Consider the following 21,986-nt stretch of genomic DNA (forward strand, 5'->3'; position numbering starts at 1 on the left):
AGCTTTTTAAAAAAAACCAGCAAATTTAGTTAGAGCTGTATGTTTCTGTTGCAGATATTTAAAAATTGACATTAGGCAAATACTTCAAAAAAATACAGAAGCCATCTAAGGCTGCTTTTAAGCAAAAGCACAGGACTGGGATAACACTGTTGAGAGATGTGTGTACTCATTAAGGATTTAAACCTTCTCCATTAAGCTCTATTGAAGAGCAAATGCTGAATAAATGAATGCAACTATGTTTATGTTAAAAGCCTGTTTTCCGTACCATGTAATTAAGGGAAATATTGTACAAAGCCAGTACTTTTGTCAAGCTCCTGTAAATGGAAAGATGGATAGCACTCAGAGAAGGGAATGCATTGCTTCATATTTAACCTTAACACTCTTGTCATTAATGGTTTGTCTAACTTGTTCTATAAAGACAAGGTACTGCTCCATTGAAGTAAAATTTAAAAAAATCAACTAAACCATGCTTTTCAGAACAGAAGATTCATTATCATTGACTAATGTATTGGCATAAAGCAAAGTAACATCCTATCAAGTAAGGCACACATTCAATCTGCCTTACCACTACCACCACCCCCTTTATTTTTAACTCATGCTGTTTTATTGTTATAGGCAATTTGTACCACTCAGCATGACAGTGTAAACTGAATCAAGATTAATTTACATGCAAAAGAACACTTAGCATGGTAAGCAAATGTATTGTCTCGATTGCTGAGGTGGAAAAGAACCTGAAAAGAAAAAAAGGTGCTCTAATTAAGGGGCATCAAATATGATTGCTTGTGGTAGTTAAAGGCCAGAAAATAGGGAATGCCTGACCATTTAAAGAATTAGCACCTTGCTTGTTAGGGAGAGAGAAAATGTTGTAAGCATAAATCTTGATAAAATCAAGCAAACATTTTGTGGATTTCCTTTTCTTTCTTTTTTTTAAGATACAGCATTTATATATATCTAGATATAGCCTTTATATATAATATATTTCAACTAAATGAAATCTACTGCCTGCACTTGGACCAAAACAGAAAGTTTAAAAAAAATCCAGAAAAATAAATTGCCACTGAAAAGAATTAGGTTTCAAAAATAAAATAATTACAGATCTTGCATCTAATTATAAAAATGTACAATAACAGCATTCCTAATGAATAACCAAGCAAATTAAAATATAGCATGAAGCTGGAAACACAAAGGTTGTAGGATTTTTAGTAACTTTGACATTATAAAAAAAATGACAACATAATATTAAAATCATTGACAGTGATTAGATCCTTTGGCTTCTTCCTAAAGAATTCTGGGTATTTAAGGAAAACTGCATGACACCTCTGCGAAGCGTGGTAGCCTGTTATATTACAGAAAGAATTAGCACTGGTATTATTAAATGATTTGCATCAATAAACACTGCTCAATATTTGAAGTTGGAAACATAAGCTAAAGGACAGACATAATTTAAAATGATTATGGAGAGCAAAATCAGACAAATTTCAGCTGCTGCTTCAAACTATGTCAGAAGGGAAGGGCTAGAAAAAAAAACCCTATCCAGAAGATCCTGTGCACTAATAGCCCTTCCCATCTTTTCGGGCTACTTAAAAATCTTAAGCAGGAATATCAGCGTTCATTATACCCATTATATTGCAACTATGCGTGTTTATTTCTGTTGTAAAAATAATTCCAAAAGTTATTATTATTATTTTAAGAAATCCTGTTTATTTCAAAACATATTTAAGAAATGAATAACTATCAAGTGAAGTATTTCTGGATATGAAAGTCTGAGACACTTCAGAAAAGAAACAAAACTCAGAAATCATTCTATATTGACTACATTATTATATTTGGAAGGCCTTTTATCATAAAAACTATGGGAAATTAGGAGAATCCTATCTGAGATTAATACTGCAAATGTTTGCAAATTTAATTAGATGCTACAGATAGGAATAGGGATTATTTTTAAGTAGATGCAATATATCCTGGATTTCACTATTAGTAGTGGTTAAGTTTGTATATCACATTAAGCGATTGCTTATTTAATTACAATTTACTGAATACAGCACAATGGGTTAGCTTGTTGCAGCAACAAACTAAACAGAAACCCACCATATCATTTTATGTGATAGACTGATAGTGTGATGTGGGAATTGATCAGAGAACTAAAATTGGACTGCATACTTTATAAGTCTTTCCATATAAGCCTACTGTAATTCCTTGAAATGATGTACATAGGTTGGAGAGAACTGCTAAATGGGATGCCTTTAGTATGAACCTAGGATGTCCTTCTATCCATGGAAGGCTTTCCCCTGGGGAAACCTATGAGCAGAAAACCCCTTGAGCAAGATACCTCTGCTTGATTTTACGTTTCCTGCATATAATATGAACATACCCATTTAGCAAGCATTGTATTATGCAATATTTGAGGTGTTTCAGTTGCTTTTCCAAGTCTGCCTGGATCAGGCCAAATCTGGATACAATCTGATTTAAAAGCTCTGCTTAAGAATTCCCTTTTCTATATTTTCTCAATGGCTTCTTAATCTTATTTATAAAACAAATAAACCTAAAAATGAAGAATTCTATTATTATGAATTTTATAAAGTAGCTGAAACATTTAACTAAAAAAAAAAAGAAATTTTAAACTAGCAGTAAATTTCACAGCATCAGTCCTGCATCAAAAGAATGAATTCAGGAAGACAGAAAGAGCCATACTGAAATGTCAAGAGGCTTCCATGGATTTACAAATACTTCATATAAACAAATTTTCAAATAGCTTATTCAGAGTAGCCTTTCTGCTCTATTAAACATAGCAAATAACTGCCAGATGTATTCAGACAAATAATCAACAACCTCAGAAGTAAAATGGCAGAAGAAAAAGGAATTTTGGCAACAACTCCATAGAGGGCCACAGCTATTCTCAAAGTGCACTTTTTCTATGCACTCTTGGTTCTGAATGGCCAGCCATGGGGGGAAAAAGCTCTCAGTCACATTTAAGCATAGAAAACTCAATCAAATACCAGGCAAGCGAGCACACAAATAAGAATGAGAGAGGGACAGAGTACAATATCCCATTTTGCTTAAAACTACACTGCCGGAAAGCAATTTGAGAAGATGAAGGAAATTGTTCACAAAAAAATATGAGAAAATTCAAAGGCTCACTCACCTTGGTTGCTGTGCTCATGTAAAGTAGGCTTTAGGCCAGCAAGAAGTAAGAATGGTAAATAGTTATGAACAGATTAAAAAAAAAGAAATGGCCTAATTTTAATATCAGATGTCAACTGCATGAAAATAATATAACTGAAATAATTGCTGAGTTATTATTTCAAGCCACTGAAGGCAAGACAGAAATATATATATACAGTATTATTCTGATGCACTATCCTTCTTTAAAAAAAGCACACTTTGGGAGGGTTTTTTTTTGGGGGGGGGGAATGTGATATACTAGACTGAAATAATTGACAATATGAGAGTATAACCTCACATAAACCATTTAAAGAAGCATATGAAATATGGAACAGCTGACATATTTGCTGAACATATTTGCCAATGGAAGCTAAGCAGGGTCTCAAGCCTGGTTAATATTTGGATGGAGAACTACCAGGAAATACTGGGGATTAGGATAAACAGAGAAATTGAAAAACATTCCAGTAGAAAGTTGCATGGATATTTTGTCAGGAGAAGAGCTCAATTGAGAAGAAAAAATTATTTAATACAAAAGAGCTTCTTATATTTAATGCAGGTAAACCAAGTAGAATTTTGGAAAATTAACAATCACTGTTTGAATAGGATATTAACTTATTGTAAAAAAAACTTCTAATGCAACTAAGTGCATAAAACTTTTAATAATGTAGCTGAAGATATTATGCAGCCAGTATAAACCAGATACAATATAAAACCATCATGTTCTATAGAATAGAACATATAGTCAGTGCCAATATAGTAGTTTTTATACACCAGAAATTCTCAATGATAGCTGAATAGAGGAACTCTAGCTTAATATTGGTTAATATGACATAATGAAAAGGTCTGCCCTAATACCATTTTTTGATATTTGCAATGAAATTACCACATGGTAGAAAGAGGGAAAAGGATAAAAGCTTGTTCAAGAAGACACTTCAGGCATTATGAAGTTTTTGATGATAGGGCTATGTAACTTCATAGCTGATTTCTGGAAATATGCGTATGAAACACTAGAACTGAATATCTGGAATTCTTACAATATTTTACAGTAAGATAATTTATTTATCTAATTTTAAAATTATTTCTCACCTTTTTCTTTCCTGAAATCCTTTTCTGTCATAGTTACTGGTAAAAGTAACTCTCCAACTGGAGGCTGAATACTAACACTGAAGTGATCATTCTTTGTACTATGGAAGAAAACATAGAAAAGTGAGAATTGTATGATTATGTACATTTTTACAAAAAAAAAAAGAAAAAGAAGAAAAAGAGAAAATATAAACTGATTTTCCCAAGTAAAGATAATTTTACTCTTACCAGAATACAGAGGAGAGGAAAGAGAAAGGCTCATTATGATTTTCAGCATTGTTTTTATTTATTAGGTTAATTTTATTTTTATCACTGATTAGGTAGTCCCAAAAATGTTTTTTCAACAGGTAGCTATACTTTATTTTTTCTTGAAGAAGTTTAGCTTCTCATCCAAGTAGCATCCCCAGCATTTAATCAGAACTGAGGATGCTTCTTGGATGAGAAGCAAAATGCCTTCAAGAAAAACCAAAGAAAATCCAGTTGTCTTTTGAAAAAGTAATCTTTGGGAAAACAATGACCTGGATGACTGAAAATCTCTGTAAGCACAGGTTACATAACTTGTTTATGGTTTATTACTCATCACCTTAATAATCTTTTGGCATAAGATTCCATTTTTTTAGGTGCCACAAAGAAAGTTAAGACATGGGGATTAAAAGCAGTCCAACAAGTACAACTGTTTCCTATAATGGTAAACTGTATGCAAAACACAAGGCAAGGCAGAAGGATATTATGAATCCAGCATTGTACCTATGATAAAATGGCAAGATGGAAATGAAGTTTTGTTACTTTTCCTAGTATTTTTAAAAATTAATTTCCCTCTGTATTGCTAACAATGCAATTTACACCAAAGCTTTAGTAGAAAATGATCCTGAGAATTCAACACCACACTAATTTTCTCATACTATGTTTCTCAAATTACCCCGTTTTCTCTTTCTAAATTGATATTTTTAAAAGGTCCTTCAAAAAATTCAGGTACAGGCAGAGCAATCAGGTACTGTTACATTTTTCCTTCTTAGATTAGATTCAGAGCTTCTCTCTGAACTTGAAGAAAAAAAACAAGTGTATCTTAAGGTTCCTCACGACGATCCTATGCCTGTAGATTAAGTCACTGTACAGTTTAATTTTTTAAATAATTAAAAGTAAAATATGAGGTGAAAATAAGAGTCAGGAGAGAAGAAACAAACAAAACAGTCTACAATACCCATGAAAGAGAGCAAAGGAACTATTTTCATTCATCTTATGATATGGACCAATCAGTACCTGAAATGTTAAAATTGTAATTGTAAAGACAGTTCATGATTTTCTCTGATTCACAATTTATGTGCCCAGGAACCTGGAAATTCAGGCATGTGTTTATAAAATTAAGGGTTCAGGTAGCTGAATCAGAAAACATTAACAATACAGGATGAAAGGAGGGCAGAGCTAGCATCCTGGTGGTTGGACGGGAGATCTTGATTCTCCAAGATCACCGTCGATATCTCAGCTGCTGGTCGGTCCCCATGGACCTAAACCGTCCCGTAGAGATGGTGATTGACAAGGGCACGTCTTGTTGATCCCAGGGACATCGCAAAGTCCCTGGTTGATCCAGGGAAAGCCCTTCTTGCCAGCGGCAGAGAGGCAGCCTTTCAAGCTGCTGAAGCTGGGACAGCTCCGGAATGGAAGAGATTGGAAAGAAAGTGTGTCAATTTGGTGATATGAACTTTTACTTATTATTTCTTGGAGAGAACACCCTGAAAAAATGAAAGTGGACTAAAAGTGAAGAGGAAAGAGTTTAAGCGGCATGATTAATTGTCAAGGTGAAAGTTTTGTCCTCCCCCCCCCTTTTTATTGGAATTTTGAACTTGGCAAAGCTGTTTTATTTTAAGCTGGACTGGTACTTTTTAAATCTTATTATTTCTGTTTGTATTTCTTTCTCTTTTTTAAACAATCCTTTTGAAAATTATTTTTTGATTAAGACTCTTCTGCTTGACTTAAGATTTATTTTTCTCCCTCTAAAAAAAAGGGGGGGGAGATTTTACTTTTTTTTTTTCTTTTAGTTCTTGGTTGTAGATTGAGGAGGGGGAAGTGAAAGTGAAGGAAAGTAAGTAGCACTGCCGCCCAGAGCTTGGATACATTGTTTCTTTTTCCTTTCACTAGTTTGTATTATAATCAAGGACTCTGAGCTGTGTATTAGAAAAGATAAGAGATGAGCATGGCAGTTGTTTATTCAGGTGCTCATTTCTGAACAGATAGCTGGAGTTTGGAGTTGAAGTTGAAAGAAAGAAGATTGAAGTGACCTTGAAAAACTTTGAGCTGACTTATGAAAGAGCCTTGGAGCCTTGTTTTATATTAGAATTGCTTTTTACCTTTTGCCTCCCTTTCTACCCCACCACCACCACTAGTGGGGCTCTTTTTTTTCTTTTTAATTGGATTTTAACTTTTTAAACCAGGAACTACAATGTAAACCTTTTATTTTGGTTTTCCTTATTAAGACGAACATATAGAATATTTTTCTTTTTGCCTTTTTCTTTTTTACATCTACCATTGCAAATAATTGGATTAAGGTATAAAAGTGCCTAAAGAGTTTCTTTTTTTTTTTTCCTTTGGAGTGGCAACTGTTTCCCTTCGTTTTTTTTCCTTTTTCCTCTTTTTTTTCTTTCTTCTCTCTGTTTCTTTACAGATAAGCATTACAAGATGAGTAGAAAGACAACAGCCTCAGCTTCTTCCATAGCAACTCCCTCCCCATCTGGAGGACAACGATCTATATTACAACAGGAAAAAGAGAAAGAGAAGGATGATCATGCAAGGAATTCAGAAAATTGAGCAAAAAATTGAAAAGACAGATGAAAAAGTGGAAAATATTCAACAGATGATGATGAAATATGAAGACAGATTCAAAAAAATTAAAGATATACAAAGGGATAAGAAAATTGGAGATATTGATACTCGTTTGAGCGATATCGAAAAGGGCAGGGGTGAATCATTAGGATGGGAAATAGACAAATCAGAATTTTACTTAAGATTTCAAAATATAGAAGAAGGGAAAGGTGAAAACCTTGCTGAAATAATAGCAGAAATATTGGCAGAAGCACTGGAAATAACTGAAGAAAAGATGATGGATGGGATGGATGAAGTGTTTTGTGTCTACACAAGATATGCAATGAGGAACAGACTACCAAGAGAAGTTCACATCAGATTTACTAAGAAGATTATTAAGACACATATACTCCAGGTGGCGAGAGAGAAAACACTAAAATATAAAAATAAAGAAATTGTGGTGCTGAAACAGATACCAAGAAGAATAAGAGAGATGAGAAGAGAATATTTATTATTGACTAAAGAGCTACTTAAAAGAGGAGTAAACTACAGATGGTTGATGCCAGAAGGCCTTTTGTTCACTTGGCAGGAACAATTGACACAGTTGGAAAAGCTGAGCTATTCTACTTAGAATACTTTAGAGAAAAGGAGGAAGAAAAAAGAAAGGAAGAGTCACTAATTGAATTCCAAGAGGAGTGTATAGCAGTAATTGAAAAAGAAAATGAAGAAGGTGCAGTAGGTGGTGAACCCAGAGAACAATGAGAATTGAGATCTACTAGAGCAATAAAACCCTCTTATAAAGTTTAATATGGATGAAAGAAAACTGATTATGATTAACATAAATGGACTTAATTCGGCTATTAAAAGAAGGAAAGTATTTCACAAATTAGATAAATTAAAATTTGATATAATCTGCTTAAAAGAGATACATATTAAACAGCAACATGAATATATACTAAAACAAGGAAAATTAGGGAAATTATTTACATCACTGATACAATCAAAAAAAGAGGTGTATATTAAAGAAACAATTTTGGCAGAACTAATTTATACAGATGATGATGGAAGGATTTTGATGGAGATAATGGATAACAGCGTTAAAACACTTTTGATTGCAATTTATGCCCCGAATGATAAACAAGAAGAATTCTATAGGAAATTACATACAAAAATAATTGATTTGGACTATGTTAATATCTTTATGATGGGTGATTTTAATGGAATAATTAATGACCAGTTGGACTATAAAACACAGAAAACAACAAAGAAAGTTAGAAAGATACTACCAAAATCCTTCCTTCGAATAACAGAAGAATTTAATTTAAAAGATGCATGGAGAGAGAGAAATGTGAAAAGTAAGCAATATATTTTCTATTCAAATAGACACACATCCTGGTCTAGAATAGATATGATATGGATGTCAGCAGATTTATTGACTAATGTACGACAGATTGAAATAGAAACAAGCACATGGGCAGATCATAATACCGTGTCAGTTATTTGGAAAGGATACAAGAGGAGATCTAGATGGACTCTAAATAATAAACAGAAAATAGAGAAAGAACTTGTTTTCTTCTTCAAAGAAAACAAAAAAGAGGATACATCTTTACAGAATCTCTGGGACACGATGAAGGCCTACACAAGAGGCTTGATAATAGATTATACTAGGAGAAGAAACAGAAAACAGAAAAAGGCATTTAAGACATTAGAGGATGACTATAAAAGACTGGAAAAAGACTTACAGAAGTCCCCACAAAAAAAGACATTAAAAATAAAATGGATATAATTAAACATAAAATGGGACTAATGGCAAAAGAGGAATTAGCACAAAAAATTAATAGTGCGAAACAGAATTACTTTGAAGATGCAAATAAACCAGGCAGATGGCTAGCTTATAAACTGAGAAAGGAAAGAGAAGCAAGAAGAATTAGCCAATTGATAAATAAAGAAGGACAGGTTTGTTATGGAAATGAGGAGAAGAAAAAAATTATACAAGATTACTATGGAAAACTATACTTTCAAGAGAATATTCAAGAAGAAAAAATCAAGCAATATCTTCAGAAAGCAAACTTACATCAGAAACCCAAAAATATTCAAACAATGTTAGAAGGAAGTATAACAATGATAGAATTAACAGAAGCTTTAAAAACCAGAATGCTGGGAAAGTTCCAGGTCCAGATGGGTTGCCAGCAGAAATCTATAAGACTTTTCAGGAAATATTGAATTTTCATCTTCTAGAAGTTATGAATGAAGTTATGTTAAAGAAAAGAATACCCCAAACATGGTCAGAAGCGTACATTACACTTATACCGAAGGAAGGTACAGCAAATTAACAATTATAGACCTATATCTTTACTGAACTCAGACTATAAAATCTTTGCTTCAATTTTGGCAGAAAGACTAAAAAGATACTTAAATAATTTTATTCATACTGATCAAAATGGATTTCTGCCAAAGAGACAAATCAAAGACAATGTAAGAATCATTTTGGATACTCTGGAATATTATGAAGCACACCCTGAGAAGCAAATGGCCTTGATGTTTCTAGAGGCTCAAAAAGCCTTTGACAATGTGAGTTGGCAATTTATTTTACTGCAACTGATACAAATGGGCTTTGGTAAGAAATTTATCCAAGCCATTGAAACAATATATCATGAACAAACTGCAAAGGTGATGGTGAATGGAGAATTAACAGAATCCATAGATATAAGAAAGGGGACAAGGCAAGGTTGTCCATTGTCACCTCTGCTGTTTATGTTAACATTGGAAGTGTTGAACAGGAATATCAGAGAAGAAATAAAAGGAATAAAAATTAAAAAGGAGGAGTATAAATTGCAAGCTTTTGCAGATGACCTGATATTTATATTAGAAGACTCAATGGAAACAGCACCCAAATTAATAGAAAAAACAGAAGAATATGGAAAAGTAGCAGGTTTGAGAATAAATAAAGACAAAACAAAGATATTAACAAAGTATATGTTAACAAGACAAAAGGAAGAGTTGGAAGAAATTTTAAAAATACAGGTCACGAACAAGGTTCACTACTTAGGGATTTATATTACACCAAGATGCAGTACCCTGAAGGAAGATAACTATGTTAAACTCAAACAGCAGATTGTGACAGACTTGATGAAATCGGAAAAATTGCAACTATCATTGATTGGGAAAATATCCACAATTAAGATGAATATATTGCCTAGAGTTTTATATTTATTCCAGACAATTCCTACTCAATTAGGGAAAGAGTTTTTTGAAGATTTAAATAGAATTGTGTTGAAATATACTTGGCAGGGTAAAAAAGCAAGAATAAAATTAGAGCTGTTACAAGATGTAAGAATAAGAGGAGGATTTGCCTTGCCCCATTGGGAGCTGTATTACCAGGCGACAAGTTTGATGTGGGTAGAGGAATGGATAACACTAAGGAACAGTAGATTATTGACTTTAGAAAGTCATGACTTGCTGCTGGGATGGAATGCCTTTCTCTGGTATAAGGGAACTAAAACACAGGGGTATTTTAGAAGACATTATATTTGTGAGGCACTGTTTTTGAGTTGGGAGAAGATTAAAAGATAATATTACTTAAACATTCCAACATGGATATCAACTACTGAAGCTTTTTCTTATCCAATAATATATAAAAGTTATTGAATTGAGTTATTGAACGAAAAGGGTGAACTTAAATCTATGCAAACGTTGCAAGAACAAGGTGTAAAAATGAATTGGTTTTCTTATTTGCAAATACAATCTAGGTTTGATAAAGACTAATGAAAAGGTAATTGAAAAACTTTATGGACATCTATTAGAATTTAAATTGGAGGAGGAGCAAGTTAAAGAAATGATGATTGCTTGGGAGAAAATTTTTGGATATGGGATTGATTTGGAAAAATGGCAAAAATTGGGGTCTCAAAATTATAAAATGACAATGTCAACTGCATATAAAGAAAATTTGTATAAGATGTTTTACAGGTGGCACCTACCCCCGACGAGACTTGTGAGAATGTTTAAGAATAAATCGGATAAATGCTAGAAATGTCATCAGATACCTGGTTCATATTACCATATGTGGTGGACATGTTCAGACGCAAAGAAATGTTGGACTAAAATCCACACATGGTTGGAAAAAATGATAAAACATATAGACTTTAAACCAGAGACCTTTTTATTGGGAGTCATACCGCACATATACAATAAAGAACTGAAATATTTGATTGTAAATGTTTTAACAGCAGCTTGAATTGTATTTGTGAAGAACTGGAAAAATGACAAACTACCTATGCAGGAGGAAGTTATCAAAAAAATTATGGACTGTGCTGAAATAAGTAAACTGACATTTGAAATTAGAGAACAAGAAGATAAGCAATTTTACATGACATGGAATTTGATTTATCAATGGTTGGATAAAAAGGCATGGTAATATAATAGACTGGATAATTTTGTGATAGAAATCTAATAGATTGATATAAAACATAATATAGATATATATAACCATTGGTTGAAAGTATAACATAAATTTTAAGATAAACTTGGAACATCTCGTATAAAATGATGGAATAAATAGTTCAGTCATGAATGATTGATAACTGATAAATAAATAAACATGTTAGTTTGACAATGTGAAGACTGATATAAGTTGTGAGTAAATGACTACAAAAGTATAGCACAAAAGATACATAACCAACTGACACACTGTATGTATACAAAATGGAAGAAGATTTTATGTTTTTGTATGTGTATTTTTGTGTTTAAAAATAAAAAACTTTATTTAAAAAAACAATACAGGATGAATAAAACAAACCTGAGAGGAAAGGTAAAATATAAACTAAACATAGTAACACTAATTCTACAAATATAGTGGTCTCCCATAATAATAAAAAATGAAGATTCCCTCAAGCTGAGCTAAACCTTTGGTGATTGCATGGAAGTGTCCATGTAGCATCATGACAATTGTATGGAACTGATTTGCTTTATTCTGGTTTTTTAAAATAATTCTTGGTTTAAACCTAGAATTTTAGAATTTTCTGACAGTCTCCATCCAAGAAGTTGTCCAGTTCTAGCCCAACTTACTTTCTGCTGTCAACCAGGGCTGACAATAAAGGCTGGACAATTTAAAATAATAACATGCTTGTCAAAATAGACTAGGATGCTTTTTGAACATTAGAGATGCATGGAAGTATTATTTTACTACAGAATGCTAACAGTAAATTAGTCCATAATCAATGGCACGTCCCTTTTATTGTCTTAAAAAATATTAGTACAATGATTTCTAACACAAAAATCAATTTGATTAATATCCATGTTATTTAAATTAAACTCAAACATTTGATTAATATCCATGTTATTTAAATTAAACTCAAACATTTGTTATTGGTTTGGATAGACTAGTGATGGCTAACCTTTTCGTTGCCATGCGCCAAAAGTGCGCATGCATGTGTGCCTGCACCCATAGTGCAATGCGCGCATGACCCCCCTGCCCCCTGCACAGGTGCACGTGACCCCCACGCATGCCCCGCTCCCCATGCATGCGCAGCAGATACCCAACAATCAGCTGGCTGTCGGGAGGCATGCATGCATGTGCAGTGGCTCTGTTCTAGGTGACAGCTTGTGTGATGGCAGAAATGGCTCTACATGCCACTTCCGAAATGTGTGCCATAGGTTCACCATCATGGGATAGACTTTTGACCTTATAAATATGAAGTGATATTGATTGCTAAATAAGTAAATATAATGATAAATATAAAAGTGGTTCTTCTTTTATGAAGCAGATAAAAATAAAGAACAGCATTTTAAAATTCAAATCACTAACACTTAAATGAATCACAAGTACATTATCTTCGTAAACTAATATGTTGAAGTAAATCTAAGGTTAATTATTTTTAGAATTGTGATTCTAATCTGTAAGTACAATAAATCTACTTTAAAAACCTTATGCAATAGCTATACAGCAAAATGTCTGATTAGTTTGCATGAAATCAATCTATTATTTAATTTTTTGCCTAAATTTTCAAAAGAGTAATAATAAGAGAAAAATGAAAGTGCTCAACCGATAAGGAGATATGAAATTTTATTTTGCTTGAATTCATATGTTTACTAAAATAAGCTGCAGTCTGGGACAGTAAAATACGCTGCTGCTTATAGGATGTGTCTGTTAGCGGTGAGTTTAGGACCACTGTATGGCTCAGGGTTTCCTGCATTGAGACTTGCTCCTTCTGAAGTCCATACAGTATTTTCGGGCTACTTAAAAACCTGGCATTTCATAAATGAGTTCCAGACAGTATCCTTCCTCAAGCCAATCCAACTTCATTACACTGTACCTTTGATTATCTTGGGCACTCATCTATAGTTTTTGTATTGGGTAGGCCAGACAAATGAAAAAGAAGTGAGTGAATAAATAAACTTTATTGTAAAATATTAATAAATATGTTCAATTATGTTTTGAAAGTAAGAACTCCAAAAACCTGCATCACATATTAAAGAAAATATCAAGTCTACATTAAACAGTTAACTTAGCTCTCCTAGAAGAGTTAACTATTTAAAAAAACAAAAACAAAAGAAACCTAAGGGTCCTTTGTCTATGGCAAAAATGTTGTGGTTTCCCAAAATTTAGTGTATTATTAAGTGCTGTATAGCTTACTCAAAGGGTTTAGGTACAGGTGCAAGGCAGTGGAATATAGCAAGGAATGTAATTTTTCAAATTAGACAACCCTCCCTTGCATTATTTAACATTTTGTTTGACAAGAGGATTGGAGATGCCAACTACCTGGATGATGGAATTTATATTATGGCACTGAATATATTGATCTTTGCAAATGAATGTGAATATGCTCTATATCAGGGGTTGCCAACCTTTTGGACCTCAGGGACCACCAAACTCATAATTTTAAATCCCATGGACCAGAGACCCTGGGAAAATCTCCCAAAAAAGTATGCATTCCCCACCCTGTTTTCCTACTGATTGATCATTCTTTATTTGGGATCGCAGGATATCGTCTCCAGCTCTGTTCTCAGGGGAAGAGAGAGAGGGGGACTTTTGGCTTCATGCAAGGAAAGCAGCAGAAGTTTTTCTTTCTCTCTCCCAAACTCTGCCAGAATGGCGTAGCCTCTTGGAACAGGATGCCTTGCAGGGTCCCAAAGACTCATTTCTGGCAGAGTTTAGGGGAGAGAAAAAAGACTTTTGCTGCTTTCCTTGCATGCAGCCAAAGGCAGAAGAACAAGCGGAAAGAAGCAGTCCGGTGGCTAGGCCAGGCGTGTGGGGCAAATTCCCTTCCACCCTTTCCTCCCTCCTCCTCCTTTCCTACCTTGTTTGTTCACAATGCAAGCGACGCAATGCAGCCTTGTGTTCCCGCGCAGCCTGGATTAATTGCTTTGAGGGTGACACTTCTCTGTGGACCACCCAAAATTTTTCACAGACCACCAGTGGTCCCTGGCACACTGGTTGGCGACCACTGCTCTATATAATATGTTGGTTTTTGACAAAGTATACATTAAGATTCACTTATAAGTGAGAGATTAACAGAGCAAGTTGATATATACTATTCATGAAGCTAATAAAGTTTGGGAAAATACAGTAGTTCATTAATGCTGCATTCTACTATAAAATATATAAAATATGAATTTATCACAGGATTTCACACAGACTGAAATAGTGTGGTCATAATTTAGTCCAAAATATTAAGTACATTATTTTATATTGTAACATATTTTTATTTATCCGATCATCCAAAGTTCAACTGGTGAAAACTAAATATAATAGGCAGTGTTTTTTTAAAACCTATACTATTATGAATATGCATTATAAACAACTTTCTAACTCTGGTAAAGAAGCATGTTGCAACCTTTAAGATTCTTTAATTAAAGAGAAATTAATTTTTCTTCAAAGAATAGCCTAATAAAAATAGCGTTTATCAAAGAACACTTTCAGACATTTTTATTTCTTTCTGTTAGGTTTTCCCTCTTTTCCCATAATTGATAGAAGGAACCACTTAATAAAATAATTCAAAATGTTTTATTATTAATTTTTACTTTTTTAAATACAGCTTGCTTTTTCCTGGATTACTAGCTCCAATATACTGGTTACTTTAAAAGTGTAGATTTTGTGATGCAAAACACACAGTCAATGAATGGCATCTAAACCAATTGATCTACCTATTACCATTATCTCCCTCCCCACCCAAGCCTTACTACAAAGCTATTGATTTAAACACTGCCGATCGGTTTCCATTTTCTGATTTTGGGCAGGCTAATTAAGAAAGTGAGTAATTGTGATTACACTGCTTCAGGATCAATTACATTTGATGTAAGACAAAGTTCTCCCTTTTCGAACAATGTAAGAAAATAATTATCATTAGAATTGTTTTATGAGGTGAACCTTCCCTTAACTATAAACATACATTTGGTCCTTGAAATGTGGACATAAAATATTCCAAACAAATGTAAAGTTATTTGAAAGTCCAGTGTAGAGAAAACATGCTCTATTTAGAAAGCGTAAGAGAAAAATCTATTACTTGTGACATACAATGTAAGTGGTTTCGGGAAATGGAAACAATTTCTAGTCTCACAGAGACCTTTTACTTTTGTAATACACCACTACAGAGGGCTGCCAACAGAACTGCAGGCTGCAGAGAACACAAGGTATAAATTTTGACCAAATTTTGACCACAAACAGGGAGTTTGCTGTATGTTACCTTTCAGTCCAGCAAAAACTTCTGCAAATGATTCTGAGTAAAAGTGTGACTTCATTAAATATCCTGAGCAGCCTATTCTCCCTTCTTATGGGGAAAGATGACAAGAAGAGACCTGATGCTGTGTCCCTAGAATGGATGAAATTGTTAACCCTCCTGGGTAAACCAGACACGAAATAGATGAGCTAATTGTTCATTACTGTAAAACTACATCAACAGAATCTTGCAAATCTGAAGGTACAAACTTCCCACCACCACTTTACCATCTGATCAATTAGGGTGGATCCTTCCTAAGTTTCTTCCTCTGACCATTTAAGCCCTTGAGACTCTCTCTTCTCTTGTCTGGATCTTTCCTAGGCAGTCTCTCTTTTCCCTGGCCACCAAAGTCATCCACACATTCTCCTACAGAAATGGAATGGCAGCTGCAATTGTCTGATCAAACTAAGTTTGGTGGAAGTGAGCAAGCTCTGAGAAGATTTAAACTTATAATATACATTTAGCATTAGTCATTTTTCAATTCTGAGCATACAGAATCTATTCTGCTGAACTTTCTTCCTGCTTTTGCTGCTAGGATCTTGCCCCATTTAGGAAGAATGTATCTCAACGAAGAAGTGCAGAAGAAACATGTAAAATATTTCTATAGCAACAAGTATTGAATTCCATCCCCTTTTTATTAAGCTAAACTACACTTCTACTTAATTCACATTTGGCTTGAATTACAAAACTAATGATACCAGATTCTGTAGAAGATGACTAGGCTGAGTCTGATGACAGGGTAAAAATGTGTGATCAGTTTGCAGTTACTACGCTCCCACAAGAGACCTATCTTTAGCTCCCTGGGAATTCTGTTGACTTTTTCCTAATGCCAGATTCTTGTGCATATGTAACATGAAATAAATTTGCAGTGCTTTTGAACTCTAGCCCAGTTTGTGTTCAGTGCACCTGACAGATTCTTGGTATTATGATGTAGTTTGGTGTAATGGTTAAGGCACTGGATTGGAAACTGCAAGGCCCTGAGTTTTAGGCCCACCTTAAACATAAAGTCAGCTGGGTACTCATGGACCAGTCATATCCTTTTAGCCCTTCAAAGCAGACAATGGCAAACTATTTCTGAAATATTGTCAAGAAAACTTCGGGCACTAGTCCAGGCAGTTGCCAGAAGTCAATATACTCCCCCCCCAATGTGTTAAAACATGAGAAAACCAATTATTTTTTATTTTACTCCTCCAGCTCTAAACTCTGTGCTTGGTTTGAGTTGTGTCATTGGGTTCACATTGTTCAAATCATTACAATGAAAATACCACTGATGTCTGAAGCAAATATATTTACAGTGATGTTACTCACAGACCAGTGTTGAGAAATATTGATATTTCTTGTTTGTCTAATAGGAAAATAATAAACAATTACTAGGCAATGTTGGAGAAGGTAATCAGTTTTTATATATCACTAATACAGCAGACCTCCCAAAACATAAAGATGATGATATGCATAAAATCAATGTGTTATGCTACATTGCTTATATTCATCACTGCAGAGAATTCTGAAGCTTTCAGGGCCTTAAGTCTGAAATGGAATTATTAATATAGGAAATAAGAGGCACTTGAGATGCAAACAGTCTGTAAAAATGAAAAATTTAAAACATTATATTATTTAACTTGAGATCAGCATACTATATACCCATAGCATAGTGACCTTTATAGTAACTCAGCACTGACACTGAATATTGTTATATGAGGCAAAGAAAAAAGGTAAACTTCTTTTAATACTTTTTTAGAATCTGCAAGAATCTTATAAAATGTTGTTATTGTATTGCACTGTGATATTTTTCCAATGGAAAATCTGGATTACATTTCAATATAAGGATGTAAAATTATATATTCTACGTTCTTTGGCATTGACAACCACAATTCCTTAGCTAGCTGATTTCTACATTGCTACTTTGAATTCAGCAGCAATATAGCCTAGCCTAATTGCTACTTATGTTTATTTCAATACCATTTCAATATACAGTGTTTGATGGGAATAAATGTATAAATCTTTTAAACAAAAAAAGAAACAAGGTGTGGGATACTTCTGTAATAGAATTCCAGCTCACATTATTTGTAGGAGATAATTTCATTTTTCAGTCAATATTGACACCTTTATGCACTACATGAAGTCTGGCAGGCATGTCTAGTTGAAAAAAGGATCCTGGTTTGGAAAAAAAATGCCTTCAACAATTTACCGGAGGAACTGTCTCACTCCAATAGATTTTTTTTTTTTTGTCATGGCTCCCGCGCTCTGGAATATCACGGCCCTCGAGGTGAGATCTGCCTCTACCATCTTGGCCTTTGTAATAAGAGCTTTAAAACTGGCTCAGCCAATGGGCCCGGGGACCCAATGTGGGTGTTCCATGTTGGAGGTTGTTAGTGGACTAAGAAGAACATCCCACCTCCCATCCTTTAGTATCCTGGCTTTAAACATATTTAATTTTGGTTTATTTTATATTTAATGCTTTAATGTTAGTACCTCTGTTTTTATGTTTGTAAGCCAACCAGAGTTGCTTGTTAGTGAGCTGGGTAGCATATCAGTTTAATAAATAAATAAATATCTTCAATAACTTTCCCTGTATAGCAGTTCTGGTAGTTATAGAAAATAAAAATATTAAAAGATTACCTTTCCAAACTAAGATTGCAGAGATGCCCCCACCCCTTCAATTCTTCCCATTTGCACTGTTGATTCCTGGATCTTGGTAAAACAATTTCAGGTGTAGGAAAATAACATCTATCTAAAATAAAACTGTCATAGCCTAGGCCATTCTTTTGTTAATATTAGCAAGGTTTACAGTTATCAGTGACTCAACTGTTCTTTTGTCTAAAGCACTTTAAATTTCTCCTATTTCCCTTAAAGAGAACCAATCGAGTGTAGTGGTTAAGGCACTGTGACTAGTCCTACCTTAGGTACAAAACTAGCCAGGTAACTAAAAAGTCTAGTCAAGCCATTTAAGTTGAATATCTGGAAAATTCTGCCAAAGTCCTGAGTAAGCTGGCACCAATAATTGCTGGCTTATCACAGTAGAAGAATGACACTGAATCTGGATTGATTAACTAAGAAAAATAAGGTGACAGCTGGCTGGCTGGTAGGAAAGCCCTTCAGAGATAAAATCAGGACAGTCTTTTCTGAAAAGGCAGAAGAGATCAAGCAAAGTACTAACTTGCCAAGTTGATGAAGACCTTTAGGGAATGTAAGATGGGAGAGAGTGACCTCAAAGTTGCAGAACAACTGTCATCTACATGGTGCCAGAAGCAGCAAATTATCCCAATACATGCATATATGGATTTCTGTTGCCAACGGCAACACATTGGTAAAGATCATTAGGGCTATGGAAAGACTAAAAGAGAGGATAAATAAATGATAACATAAAACTGACCACCCATTTTCACACTAAATATCAACAAAGAGCAAATCATTTTACACTGGGTTATGTTTCCTAAGACTTGAAGAACAGATATAGTCATTCATTCATTCACTCATTCATTCATGGAGGTTTGCTAGAACCCTGACCCCTTCCTTCCTTCGCAATGATTATCCTAGAAAAATGCTGTTAACTGTAATTTACCACATGCTTTATCTGTTGTTTGGACAAGTTATGGTTTGGGCTAGGAAATTTAAATTTATCTTTTCTCGTCTAATAGATGAGTAAAATAAGCAATAGTTAATGCTAATGACAGGCCGTACAATGTTTCATATTTCTAAAGGAAAAGGAGATGAATAGCATTTGCCCATTGCCTCAAACTTCCAATCTGTAGGAAGTCACTTGATTTAGAGACTGAATCCTGCTTTAAGAGATTTCTATTAGGCAATACGAAAGATCACGTGCATAGCTTTCCATCTTTGAAAGAGAAACACACTAACTATCACTAAGGAATTCTTGAAACATGAGCAGGCAAGCACTGCACATTCATTTCAACAGCATTTGTAACTGCTATAGTAGCACAGTTAACATGAAGGCAAGTGTTTGTATTATCTAAGAAATGATAGGTAATCTTACTAGAATCCATGTTGGAAGGGCAGTAACAGTACCTGGAACTGCAGGTCATAATCAACTGTGGTTGTGTCAAAGTAGGTTAATGTGTTGAATGTGATTCTGAGTGGAAATCATGTGAGTGATGCACCAAGGATGTCTCAAGATAATAACTAGTGATGTCCATTCAAAGGGAATAATAATATAAGCAATAAAGTCCAAAGTCCATCTCATTTCCAGCTTCAAGAATGGTCATTAAGTGATGATGATGTGATATGACATAAATGTTATTCTTGATCTGGTCTCAGAACAATGCTAAGAAAATGGAGATTCTTGAAAATTTGAAGTGAATGGTAGATAAAAAACTGGAAAAGAAGAGTTTGGTAAGCTATCTTTGCAATAGCCTGACAATTGAGTTATGTGTTTGTTTGCCTTTATCCTAAAAAGGAAACACCTTCTTAAGCTCTCCATATAAGTTTGTACTCGTACAGGATGGAGTTGACTAAATGGGTTAGTTAACTGCCAGCAGCTTTATCCAAGTGTAGAGGAATCCGGCATTATTGGATGTAGCTAATGCAAGAGCATATGGATGACTTTAGTACATATGTTGCCAAAAAGTGCTGTGATTAATGATGATGATTCATTATGGCTCAGAGTAAGATGCTTCTCCACATGAGAATATTTGTTCATTGATGGAACAGGACAGTTCCAACAGCAAGGGAAGAACTAAAAGTGAAGGAACGAGATAGTGAAATTCACATGGAGATCACAGGAAATGTTAATACCACTCTATCATGCCTTGGTAAAACCACACTTGGAATACTGCATCCAGTTTTGGTTGCCATGATGTAAAACATATGTTGAGACTCTAGAAAAAGTAGAGAGGAGAGCAACAAAGATGATTAGGGGACTGGAGGCTAAAACATATAAAGAATGGTTGCTGGAACTGGGTATGTCTAGTTAATGAAAAGAAGGACTAGGAGCAGGGCTGGGATTCAGCCGGTTCAGCCCAGTTTGAGAGAACCGGATGTTAAATTTACATCTGGTTCACAGAACCAGTAGTTGAACTGACAGGCTGGCCCCTCCCCTCCTGCCCCTCCCAGGAGTCTCCATGCAGCCCATTTTGAATACAGGTAAGTGCAAGGCTCTGGGCGGGCAAAAATTGGGCTGAACTGGAAGTTCCAGGAGTCCGGAAATGGGCCTGTTTCCGGCTTCCAGAGGCCCTCTGGAGCCCAGGGGAGACCATTTTCACCCTCCCAGAAGCCTTAGGGATGTCTTCAGACTCTGGGAAAGGTGAAAAATGATTGAACTGGAAGTTCTGGTAGGCCATGCCCACTATGGCCATGCCCATTCAGCAACTGGATAGAGAACTGGTTGCTGGGATTTTTGAACCCCACCGCTGACTGGGGTAATATGAGCAGTGTTCCAAAATCTAAAGGGTTGCCATAAAGAGGGAGTCAACCTATTCTCCAAACACTTGAAAGCAGGAGAAGCAGCAATGGATGGAAACTAACCAAGGAGAGAAGAAATCTAGAACTAAGGAGAAATTTCCTGACAGTTACCATTAGAACAATTAATCAGTGGAATGATGGCTCCAGAAGTTGTTGGTGCTTTCAAAACTGGAAGCTTTTAAGAAGAGATTGGACAACCATTTGTCTGAAATGGTATAGAGGGTTAAACTAAAAGACTTCCAAGGTCCCTTCCAACTTCAACTTCATTTATACTGAAATTAAACTTTGCCTACATTTACTTTGCTGTCCTCTATCCAAAATATTCCAGACATTCTTTCATTTTCCAATTTCCAACTTTCAGGTAATACATAAGACCTTGCACAGGTAGTCCTCAATTTACAACGGGTTGCTTAGTCATTCAAAATTACAATGGACTTCTCTGAGGGTACAGGACCTTGTTCCAAAGTTGCAACAGCCATTCCCCAATTACATGGCACCACTTGGCAAAAGCCCAATATATATGGACATTTGTAGAGTCTCGCAGTTATATGATCACATTTTATGACAGTTTTACTGAAAATCCTCATTTGCTTTTGGTTCCCACAAAAACAACCCACAGTAAACCATTGGTTTGCTTCAGTATTGGGGGGGTTGCTTAACAACTGCTGCAAATAAAGTCATAAAGTTGGGGTCAATCACATACCATGTTTCTCCAACAATATGGCCCCCCCAGTAGGAAGACTCAGCATGTTTTCTAGGCATAAAATGAAATTAAGCCCCTCCCCCCAAATTTAGGCCTAGTTTAAAACATGT

The 21,986-nt window shown here is 34.8% G+C and overlaps 1 protein-coding gene across 3 annotated transcripts in view; it reads right to left on the minus strand.

Moving 5' to 3' along the window:
- Positions 1-21,986, minus strand: part of AP3B1 (adaptor related protein complex 3 subunit beta 1) — a 153,906-nt gene that overhangs the window by 16,365 nt on the left and 115,555 nt on the right. For 2 of the 3 annotated variants that reach the window (XM_026717706.2, XM_026717698.2), the window contains exon 25: positions 4,249-4,346. In XM_026717706.2, coding sequence (XP_026573491.1) covers positions 4,249-4,346 — 98 coding nt within the window. Of the gene's footprint in view, positions 1-3,142; positions 3,171-4,248; positions 4,347-21,986 lie in introns of all 3 variants that reach the window. The other variant, XM_087927188.1, reaches the window with a different exon arrangement.

Source organism: Pseudonaja textilis, chromosome 2 (assembly GCF_049901715.1).
Source record: "Pseudonaja textilis isolate UNSWEBS1 chromosome 2, rPseTex1.2, whole genome shotgun sequence".
Classification (NCBI taxonomy): Eukaryota; Metazoa; Chordata; class Lepidosauria; order Squamata; family Elapidae; genus Pseudonaja; species Pseudonaja textilis.